This window comes from Sapajus apella, unplaced genomic scaffold, assembly GCF_009761245.1.
Source record: "Sapajus apella isolate SASKATOON/1434 unplaced genomic scaffold, GSC_monkey_1.0 scaffold9, whole genome shotgun sequence".
In the NCBI taxonomy this organism is placed as follows: domain Eukaryota; kingdom Metazoa; phylum Chordata; class Mammalia; order Primates; family Cebidae; genus Sapajus; species Sapajus apella.
The window spans coordinates 19,628,178-19,639,567 of record NW_022436949.1 but is presented as its reverse complement, the minus strand read 5'-3'; the positions used below and the strand labels follow the sequence as shown (position 1 = coordinate 19,639,567).

General features: G+C 35.2%; 1 protein-coding gene across 3 annotated transcripts in view; it reads right to left on the bottom strand.

Annotated features, from left to right (window-relative positions):
- The window catches only part of PIBF1 (progesterone immunomodulatory binding factor 1), a 228,488-nt gene that overhangs the window by 97,236 nt on the left and 119,862 nt on the right, over window positions 1-11,390 (bottom strand). For all 3 annotated transcript variants that reach the window (XM_032277352.1, XM_032277355.1, XM_032277353.1), the window contains exon 12: window positions 7,443-7,593. In XM_032277352.1, coding sequence (XP_032133243.1) covers window positions 7,443-7,593 — 151 coding nt within the window. The remainder of the gene's footprint in view (window positions 1-7,442; window positions 7,594-11,390) is intronic.

Here is an 11,390-nt window from a genome sequence, read left to right as displayed (position 1 = left end):
CCAGAACCCCCCCCTGTCCGGGCAACCAGGAGATTAACAGACCAAAAAAAAAAAAAAAAAAAAAAAAAAAAAAAAAAAAGAAAAGCATGTTTTTAGTGAGAGAACTGCCTTCTATTGGATGATTTCTTGCTAACATGTTTAAAGATTTTGGACTTCTCAACTTTTTTGGCTTTCTGGTAGCCAAACCCACCACTGCCGCCTCGCTTTTTCTGCTTGCCTTCACTGCTGTTGATGTTCAGATCAACAAAGGGAGGCACCTTGTAACTGACGCTTGTCTCCCCTTAATAGTTCTAAATTCAGGGGATAGAGGAGTAAATTTAGTTCACATCTCAAAAATCCATTGGTCAGATATTAATGGACATGCTAAATATGAGTTTAATACTGAATGGATTAATAAATCATGGGATAACTATTCTAGCAGGGATTAATTACAGAAACAATGTATTATATAACTTGGTAAATGCTACTAAAGAGATCTGAACAACGTGTCTTAGAAGCAGAGCACAGAGCAACTGCATCTGAGTGCCACTATTTCCCATGGTACAAGGTATAACGTAGGTATGAGGAGATAGAGATTCAGCGAAGGAACAGAAGAGAAGTGCGTGTGCAGAAGCATAGACTTGCAAGGTATGTGAAGTTTTAGTAACTGTGAGGAAAGTGGCTGAATTTGGTCTGGAAAATGGTGGTAGCAGAAAGGTAGACTTAGTTTCAACAGTGAATGATACTAAAGTCTTGTTTGCCAGGCTAAGTAGTCTGGATTTTATTCTACAGTCAATAAAAAACTGTAATACAAGGTGGTGACATGACCAATTGATTTTTGTTACTGATACAGACATTATTTTAAAAACTCCAATAATGCGAAAGAGGATGGCTTAGAATAGTGGCCCAGAGAATTCCTAACAAGTTATAATAATAATAGTTGAGACCTAATCCATAACAGCAGTGGAGAAAAGAACTTGGATTCTAGACAATCGAGCAGGTGTGGGAGTGAGATGAGGCACTCTAGATAGAATGAAGGAGGAATAAAGATTGATGAAAGCTAGTAGAGTGATTCAAGTTTACTAACAGAAGAAAAGCACAGTTGGTCGACCTTTGGTATCCCTGTGGGACTGGTTCTAGGAACTCTGAGGATGCCAAACTCCACAGATGATTAAGCCTGTATATAAAATGGTATGTATCTGTATATAACATATGTACAGTTTCCAATAGATTTTAAACATGTATGGATCACCTGTAATACCTAACACAATGTACATACTATATATACAGTTGTTATATTTAAAAAGATACACTTTTTAAATTGTTATTGTTTTTTCCCCAATATTTTCAATCCATAGTTGATTAAATCTGAGATGCAGAATCTGCTAATACAGAGAGCAACTTGTACAGGAAAATTAGTAAGTTTCAGGGAAGAAAGAGGAAATGCAAATAATGTTAAATTTTTAGATGTGCATGGTGGCTCATACCTATAATCCTAGCATTTTGGGAGGCCAAAGCAGGAGGATTCCTTGAGGCCAGGAGTTTTGGACCAGTCTGGGCAACACAGTGGGACCCTGTCCCTACAAAAAGTAATTAGGCAAGATGGAATGTGCCTGTAGTCCCAGTTACCTGGGAGGCTGAGGCAGGAGGATCACTTGAGCCCAGTAGTTTGAGACTTCAGTGAGCTATGATCGCACCACTGTGCTCTTGCCTGGGCAACAGAGTGAGACCCTGTCTCTAACTATAGAAATTTAGTCTATTGATAGTAATTGAAGTTGTGGAAAGGGATAAGATTATCCAGAAAATAGTTAAGCGATGGAAAATAAACAATCAAAGGCAGATGATTCAAGAAGCAAAGAGAAGAGAGTTCTGAGAAATTAGGCAAATGCCTAGTGGAGGTTCTAAGTAGAATGAGGATGTGTAGCAGGTAACTGAATTTAACAACTAGAAATGTAGCGTGTTCTTTTTTTTTTTTTTTCTAATTTGAGTTTATTTAGTTTTTAGGCAATATATGTACTTTCAACAACTTGCTATCTTTGAAAGCTAAATTCCTCAAATATCCAAATAATACTTATTTGATTACAGAAAGCAATGTAAGTATAAATAGGATAATGTGCTGTGGTTACACCTTAATAAATGAAGCCTATCATTCTTCATGTCAGCTGAAATTCTCAATTAAGTGGCAAGCCTTTGAACATCGTAAACAATATAGTAATAAAAAAAGTCTGTGCTCATTTCTTTGAAATTTTGGTTAATCATTAAGTATTCATTAAATAAGGATAAGATGTATTCTAATTTCCAATGTGAATGGACAGAGAACTGGAAGTTATTGATCTTACAGTATGTCTATTTTATTTGAAGTTGGTTTAGACAGAACAAAAATTAATTTCTGTATTTTTTTGAAGCTTTTAAGAAAACATTTATACACATGGGCACACTGAAAAAACCTGTACAGTATACATCCCTATACTCAACATCTGGATTTTTTTTTTTGAGACAAGGTCTCAATCTGTTGCCCAGGCTGGGGTGCAATGGCATGTACACGGTCACTGCAGCCTTGATGCTCAGGGCTCAGGCGATCCTCCCGCCTCACCCTCTGATGTAGCTAGCACCACCATGCCTGGTTCATTTTTAAATTTTTTCTAGAGAGGGGGTCTTGCCATGTTGCCCAGGCTGGCCTTAAACTTCTGGGCTGAAGCAATCGTCTTGCTTGGCCTCCCAAAGTGCTGGGTTTAAAGGTGTGAGCCACTGTGCCTGGCTCCGACATCTGGATTCTAAATCAAACACTGTACTATGTGTTTATTACACACACATCCATCCCTGTTTCCAGGAATCTGTTTTTTTTTTAAATGCGTTTCAAAGAAAGTTTCGGACATTTGCACACTTCACTCCTCAACAGTTTAACATGCAAATCATCAATTACAGTTCAGTATTTATTCAGTTCTTTTCTAAAAAATAAGATTTGTAACTGTCATGATGTATAAATTTTATTAAGTCTATCATTCAACAAGTTTTGAAATTTATACACACATGTTGCACAAACCTTATCAACATATACAGAACATCTGAACATCCTGCAAAGGTCCGTCATGTCACTTTTCTAAGTTAATTCTTGGTGACAATCATCTTTTCCAGACAACTACAGTTGTGATTTTCTTTTTAAAATACTTAAAATTTTTTTATGCCCTAACCCTTGATTTTTTTCATCATAGATTACTTCTGCCTTTTCAAGAACTTTGTATCAATTTAATCACATAGTACGAACTTTTTCCAGAAAGGCTTCCTACACTAAGTATGTTTTTCAGATTCCTCCATGTTGTTGAGTAAGTCAATTGTTTGTTTCTTTTAAGTGAGGAGAAAATTCATTCTACTACATGAGTGCATAATGGTTTGATTAGCCATTTTCCTTTGAGATAAACACCTGGGCTGTTGTCAGTTTTTGGCTGTTACAAATAAATTTCCTATGAACATTCTAGTGGAAATGTTTTTAGGTGCATATGCTTTCTTCTCTCTTGGGTAAGCAAGGGAACTGCTGGATCACGGATTAGGTTGTTGATCATTTTGTAAGAAACTGCCAGTTGCTCCGCTTCTCACCAACATTTGGTAGTCAGTCTTTCTAATTTTAGCCATTCTTGTGGGTATACAGTGGTATCTCATTGGGCTTTTAATCTGCTTTTCCCTCATGTCTAGTAATGTTGAATACTTTTATTATGCTTATTTGCCATTCACATATCTTCCTTTTGTGAAGTGTTTAACTTTTTGCCCATGTTTTAAATGGGTCTTTTTTTTTTTTTTTTTAAAATCACTGAGTTATATGAATTTTTAAATATATATTCTGGTATATTAATTTCCTACTGGTACTGTAACAGGTTGCCAGACTTTATGTTTTAAACAATACAAATTTATTATTTTATAGTTCCAGAGGTCATAAGTCCAAAAATCAAGTCTTACCGGTCTGAGGTCAATGCTTTGTAGGGCTGGTTCTATCTGGAGGTTCTATGGTAAAATCTGTTTCCTTGCCTTTTCCAGCTTTCAGAGGTTCCAAAGAATAGGACGTGGACAACTTTATTTATTTATTTTTGGAGATGGGGTCTCACCATGTTGCCCAGGCTGGTCTTGAACTGAGCTCAAGTGATCCACCTGCCTTGGCCTCCCAAAGTGTTGGAATTACAGGCATGAGCCACAGTGCCCAACAGGACACGGACATCTCTAGAAGGATGTTTTTCAGCCCACCATACTTGGATATAATTTTTTTGTCTAATCTATGTTTCGTGAATATTTTCTCCTCAATGTTTTCTTACTTTGGATACCATTTCTTTGTCAGATACAAAATTGTGGTTATTTGAGTCTGTGGCTTGGCTGTTTCTTAATGGTGTCTTTTGAAGAATGAAAGTTTTAAATTCTGATGACATCTACTTTAACAGTTTTTATTTTATGATAATTACTTTCAAGGGCCATGTCAAAAAAAGTCTTAAGTACTCCAAGTTGCAAAAATACCCACCTATTTTTTGTTACATATTTATAGTTTTAGCTATTCCATTTAGGTATTATCTCAGATTAATATTGGTATATGGAAGTTTATTTCCATAAAGATGTCCAATTTTTTAGCACCATTTACTAAACAAACTTTCCTTTCTCCATTTGTTTGCTTTGTTGCCTTTGTTAAAAATGAAACTGCTATTTAAGTATGGATCTATTTCTGGGTTTTCTAGTTCGTTTCATTTCTTTATTTGTCTTTCCTTAAGCCAGTGCTCTATTAGCCTGATACTGAAGCTTTATAGTAAGTATTGAAAACAGGTAATGCAAATCTTCCAACTTGTTCATTTTTTGTGGGGAAGAGAAGGTCACACTATGTTGCCCAGGCTGGAGTCCAGTTGGTATTCACAGGCATGATCATAGCACCCAACAGGCTTTAACCTCTAAGCTCAAGCAATCTTCCTGCCTCAGCCCCCTGAGTAGCTGGGACTATAGGAGTGCACCACCACACAGGGCTTCAAGTTTTTTCAAGATTGCTTTGGATATTCTAGTCCTTTGCATTACATATGAATGAAATGCAAAAAAGCCTGCTGCCATTATGACTGAAAGAACACCGAACTGATAGAACTCACAATATATTTTGTGATTTTTTGTGGGGGGGGGTTCCTTTAATTTATCTTAGCAATGTCCTCTAGGGTTTTTTGGCTTAAATTTATTCCTAAGTATTTTGTGTTTTTTGATGCTACTTATTTCTCTAATTGTTCACTTCTAGTATATTTTGGGTAATGATTTTATGTTCTGCTATATTCACTTATCAGTTTTAGTGCTTGTTTTCTAATCTGAAAATACATTAGTATTCCTTTCTGATTTTTATATATTTTCTATCTTATCCTATCTCACAGATTAGGAATTCAAATACAGTGCTTAATACAAGTCATATAAACCATGAAAATACGAATCCTTGTCTTACCCTCCCCCTTTATGGGAAAAGTATTCAATATTTCACCATCAAGTGCAATTTTAGCTATTGGTTTTTGTAAATGCCCTTTTTCAGACTGAGGAAGTTCCCTTCTATTCCTAATTTGTTTAGACAAAAGGACATATGCAAAGTTATGGAGAAAGAGTATGAAACTTTCAAAACAATAATAAGACATGGAGGGGAATGGCAAGATATGAAAAGTAGAAAGATAAACACGAGTCTAATCTAAAAATTCATGTAAAAAATTTGACTTTATTGTCTTAATGAAGACAATAAAAGTCACTAAAGCAGGCATATGAAAGGAAAATTTGAATTTTACAAAGATTACTTTGACTCCAGTGAAGAAACTGAAAATAAATTTAAAAAGTATTGCGGTCATCCGACACTGACCTTAGAAATGGGAAATAAGACAATGATAGGAAAGAAAGAAAAGTTTTTCTTACACTGCTCAACAAATAAAACATAGTCCTTATGTGAAAATGTAGATTTTAATTCTAAAATAATTAGAATTAAAATGAAATAAATATTTTAGAAATATTTATAGTATTTATTGCTAAAATAAATATTTTAGAAATAAAATAATTCTAAAATGTAGATTTTAATTCTAAAATAATTAGAACCCTACCTAGATTCAAATTCAACCTCAACTGAAGTTTAAACCCATTTTTATAAGAATGCCATGGTTATATGACTTTTGAACACAAAAAATGCACTGGAGCAAACATCACAGCCAATGGTGAAATGTTAATTTAAAATATTTATTAATGTTAGGGATAAGACAGGATGGTAACATGAGGGAAAAAAGAGAAAAAAAGGAAGACAGAAATTAAAGATCAAAGGTTATAATACAAGACATCAAATGAATTTCTATTTGTACTTTAAGACTCATTCCAAGGCTGGGAACAGTGGCTCATGCCTGCAATCCCAGCATTTTAGGGCGAGACAAGTGGATCACCTGAGGTCCGAAGTTCGAGATTAGCCTGACCAACATGGAGAAACCCCATCTCTACTAAAAATACAAAATTAGCTGGATGTGGTGGTGCATGCCTGTAATCCCAGCTACTTGGGAGGCTGAGGCAGGAGAATCGCTTGAACCTGGGAGGCGGAGGTTGTGGTGAGCCCGAGATAGTGTCACTGAACTCCAGCCTGGGCAAAAAGAGCAAAAGTCCATCCCCACTCCCCCTCAAAAATAAGACTCATTCCAGTGTATCTCCCCTCTTAGACATTCCTCGCCTCCAAGGTGGGATTAATTAATGATCTCTTTGGTATTTCCACTGATACTAAATGATGCTTATAGCATTTATCTTGCTACTCTAATTATTTGTTATTATGTTCATCTCTCACAGATTAGACTAGAAATCCCTTGAGGCAGGAATTATTTCCATGAACTCCTAATCCCCAGTTCCTGACAGATGTAAATACTTAATAATTCTGGAATAAGTAAATTAGATAAAAAATAAAAAAGATAAAAGCTATCATATTTAACCTGTTTCTTTTTTGATTTCAATTTCTGTGACGAAGAGAAGAACTAATATTTGAAATATAGAATTTTATTTAGAAATGGTCACCAATTATATTTTAACAAAATATACCAAAGTAGTTTTATTCTTTCTCTGGTTTTTTTTTTTGAGCAGAGTCTTGCTCTGTTGCCTGGGCTGGAGTGCAGTGGCGTGATTTAGGCTCAATGCAACCTCTGCCTCCCAGGTTCAAGCAATTCTCCTGCCTCAGCTTCTGGAGTAGCTGGGATTACAGGCGCCCGACATCACGTCTAACTAGTTTTTTTTTTTTTTTTTTTTTGTATTTTTAGTAGAGACGGAGTTTCATCATGTTGGCCAGGCTGGTCTTGAACTCCTGATCTCAAGTGATTCGCCCACCTTGGCCTTCCAAAGTGCTACGATCACAGGCATGAGCCACTGTGCCTGGTCACAAGATACTTTTAGAAATAATGTCAGGCTTCTTTTGTTGCCAGAAAAAAAAACGTTGTGTATGTTTGTGGGGGGAGACTTACTTTCTGCAGTCTGCATTATTATTTCATCAAGTTCTTTTTCCAGTTTCTCATAAATGTCTAGCCTTGCTTGATGCTCTGAGTTCTGTGCTTGAAGTTCAGTAATGCGTTTTTCAGAAGAGGCCTGGAGACTATAAAATTCTTTGGTTAAAACCTAATAGTGAAAGAGAACAATTACAAAGGCAGAATTAATAGGTGCACAGTTAAGACAAAAACATGATGCAAAGACATACATAAGGCTTTTTTTTCCTTTTTATTATTTAAATATTAAGAGAAAGTAGCTCAATTAAGATGACTAATGAGGAAATTAAACTTATTTATCTCTAAGGTAAATAATTCAATTGTTCTTAACTGAAAATTATGAAGCACCTTATCCTTATTTTATAAGCTGAATAAAAAACAAATTTAAAATTAGGAATAATTACAGGAGTAATAGCATTTGTTTGTTAGAATTTAAAAAATACAATGTCATATTTACACAGAGGTCATTTATCTGGCAATCAAAGCTATTTGAGAGAGGCTTACAAAGCTGTTTGTAAAAACGATAAACTGACAATAAGTCCTTCAATTTTCCATCAGAGCTTATTGAATCTACTCTTACTATGACATTAATAACATTTCTGGTTTTCTGAACAGTCATACATTTAAAGCAGCAAATCATAAGGTAAATGTGAAGTGCTACTTGAGGCTGTATCAGAAAATGCCTTTGTGAAGAAAGTAAGTATTAAAACACATTAAAAATGAGATGCAAAAAGCATAGAAATTGGAGTCATTTTGTATATAAGCAAAAAATCCTACACTCCAATGATAATTCATTGAAGCAAACTCCATGATGACAACAATAAATAAACTAAGAAAAGAGATGCCTCTAGTGTTAAAGGAATGTTTTGATGCTTAAGTTCCAATTATCTAGAACATTTCCTTACTATTACAGACTAAATTATGGAGGGGATTACACCCGCTTCCTAACACAGCATAAGTAATATACTGTTTCCTGAGAGGCAACAGGCTACTACAGTGAAGAATATGGTTTGGAGACAGAAAGATTTGGATTTCAATATGGTTTTGACACTTACTAGCTGTGATCTTACATAATTACTTATTCTTTATAGGCCTACCTTAAAACATTGTTGAAAGAATTAAATGAGAGGATAAATTTACAGTGCTTAGCTGAGTATATAGAATATAGTTAAGTATTGAAAAGTACTATTGCTACTATAAGAAATATAATTATATGACAATTCTGTACGAAACAGCTCATGCAAATAGGGTTCTACTAATATAATTATCATGAATTCTCTACAATTAAACACTTTTAAAGACAACTATTTTCCCTAATGACATAAAGTTCACCTTATAAAATGTGTTTGATTGTGCTCGCTTCGGCAGCACATATACTTAAAAAAAAATGTGTATGATTATGGGCTGGGAGACCAGCCTGGCCAACATGGTGAAACCCCATCTCTACTAAAAACACAAAAATTAGTTGGAGTGTGATAGCAGGCGCCTATGAGATAGCAGCTAGTAGAGAGGCTGGGACAGAAGGATCTCTTGAACCCAGGAGGTGGAGGTTGCAGTAAGCCAAGGTTACTCCCCTGCACTCCAGCCTAGGTGAAAGAGCAAAACTCCATCTCAAGCCAAAAAAAAAGGTATATGTTTTTTGTGATGTGAAAAAAGGGAAAAGGACCTATTTATAGTTTTTAATGAGCAGAAATTACAATGTAATTTTCCTTAACTCACTTCAGGTCATTCCTTCAATTTTCAGCAACGCTTTCCCCAAAAGTAAACAAAACATTATCCCTCACTCTCCATATAAATTCCTTTGGAGAGCGGAGAAGGAATAAAATGGGACAACATCTTTAGGGTTTTAAATACTGAACATTGATTTGCTTCTGTAGACAGACACCATCTACAAATCTGGCTTATGTCTTTCTAAACATACATATATATTTAATACACTTTTATGTTTTTCACTAAGAATTTATTTTCCGAGACCCTTTAGTTTCACTAATCAGGGTACTTTTCAGAAGTGCAATCTTGGAGAGATTATAAATATTATTAAATATTGTGGTGGTTAAAAGTATGGGATTTAAAGTGAGGTTGGTCAGGTGTTGAGGTCTAATCACAGTTTAGTCACCTACTAGTTGTGCGATATTAAATAATATAACTTCTCTAGAATAAAAAGGTAGAAATAAAATATTAAAATGAGTTAAGGCTGGTTTGTTAACAATCCCTTAACTCTGAAATCTTTTATTTTTACCTTATAAATTAAAAAAAACATCTAGTATATATAGCTGTGTAAAGGGATACTGTCACCTAGTACTATAAGTGTATTTTCCACATTATGTGGTCTTAAAATATCAAATGAATACCATTAAAAAAGAAATATTTTGCTGAGCGCAGTGGCTCATGCTTGTAATCCCGGCACTTTGGGAGCATGAGGCACGTGGATCATCTGAGGTCAGGAGTTTGAAATCAGCATGCCCAATACGGTGAAACCCCATCTCTACTAAAAATACAAACATTAGCTAGGTTTGGTGGCACGTGCCTATAGTCCCAGTTACTTGAAAGGCTGAGGCACAAGACTCACTTTAACTTGGTAGGTGGAGGTTGTAGTGAACCGAGATGGCATCACTGCACTCCAGCCAGGGTGATAAAGTGGGACTCTGTCTCAAAAAAAAAAGATAGAAACATTTTGGATAAATGACAAACGTATGCAATACATTTATTTCCAGATTAAAGACAAACCAGTTGTATTTTGTGATATTTATCCTGTAATTGAATTGCATTATAAGTTGGGGGAAAATACTTTAATATCCGATTTTCAATTGAGAAAGGCTTCTACTTTAATAACTTTCAGTTTCTTTGCATTTTAGTTTCTGTTAATGGCCTACAATTTCATATTTTTGTAACTGTAAAAGAAACTTTCATATGCAGGAAGGAAAACTGGAAGAGTATAATGCTTGAGTTTATTAGTGGGCACACTATTGTGGGGTCTGAAAAGTGAAAAAAAATTATCTTTTATCCAACAAATAATTATCTTTTGGGAAAGGATATTTCATTTTCCTAGCATTTCCTAACTTTAACTAAAACAAAATTCTATAGCATCAAAACAATATTTTGAGGACTTCTACGAATTGGTACTGAGCATAAATGGTTGTTTTATGTGAGCCAAACAGATTCTCTATAACAACATTTTGAAGAAGTTGCTATTGTTATTATTTCCAAAGAAAATGAGTAATTTATCTAGAGAGTGATGAGTAACTGGGTTCAAATCTTAGGTCTGCTGAGGCTAAAGCCCACAGGCCAATCCCTACCCAATATTGCTAGAAGAAATTCTATTTGGGTAGAAAAGAGCTTGTTTTTTTTTTTTTAAATGATAAAATTAAGGAGAAAAGTTTTCAAATCCTACCACTGCCCAACAGTAAGAATGTGTAGAGCATGCAGTCCAATACCAGAGCCACTAGCTATATGCCACTAATTTTAGATTTAATTTAATTTAATTAAGAAGCTTGGTTCCTAAACACCAAACAGCCACAAGTGCTAAATAGCCACACGTGGTGAGTGGCTACTGAACTGGATAGTGCAGATTAAAACATTTCCATCATTACAGGAAGCTCTATTCAAAGCCCTGCTCAAAATTCTTAGTTTCCTGAAGATAGGAATCATTTCTTAAAATTTGTGTGTGTAATCAGGCCCAGCACAGTGCTTACGCCTAACAGATGCTCAGTTAGAAAGTACTGCATACTATCCATTCAATTAACTATGTGCCAGACTCTGGCTGAGACCTAGGAACATATTTTTAAAAAGGCCTTCGCCTAGTGGGGAGAATGAAGAAATAAAAATCACCCATAATCATACCATTTAATATCTGGATATATTTGGCCAGGTGTGGTGGCTCACGCCTATAATCCTAGAACTTTGGGAGGCTGAGGCAGGGGGCTCACTTGA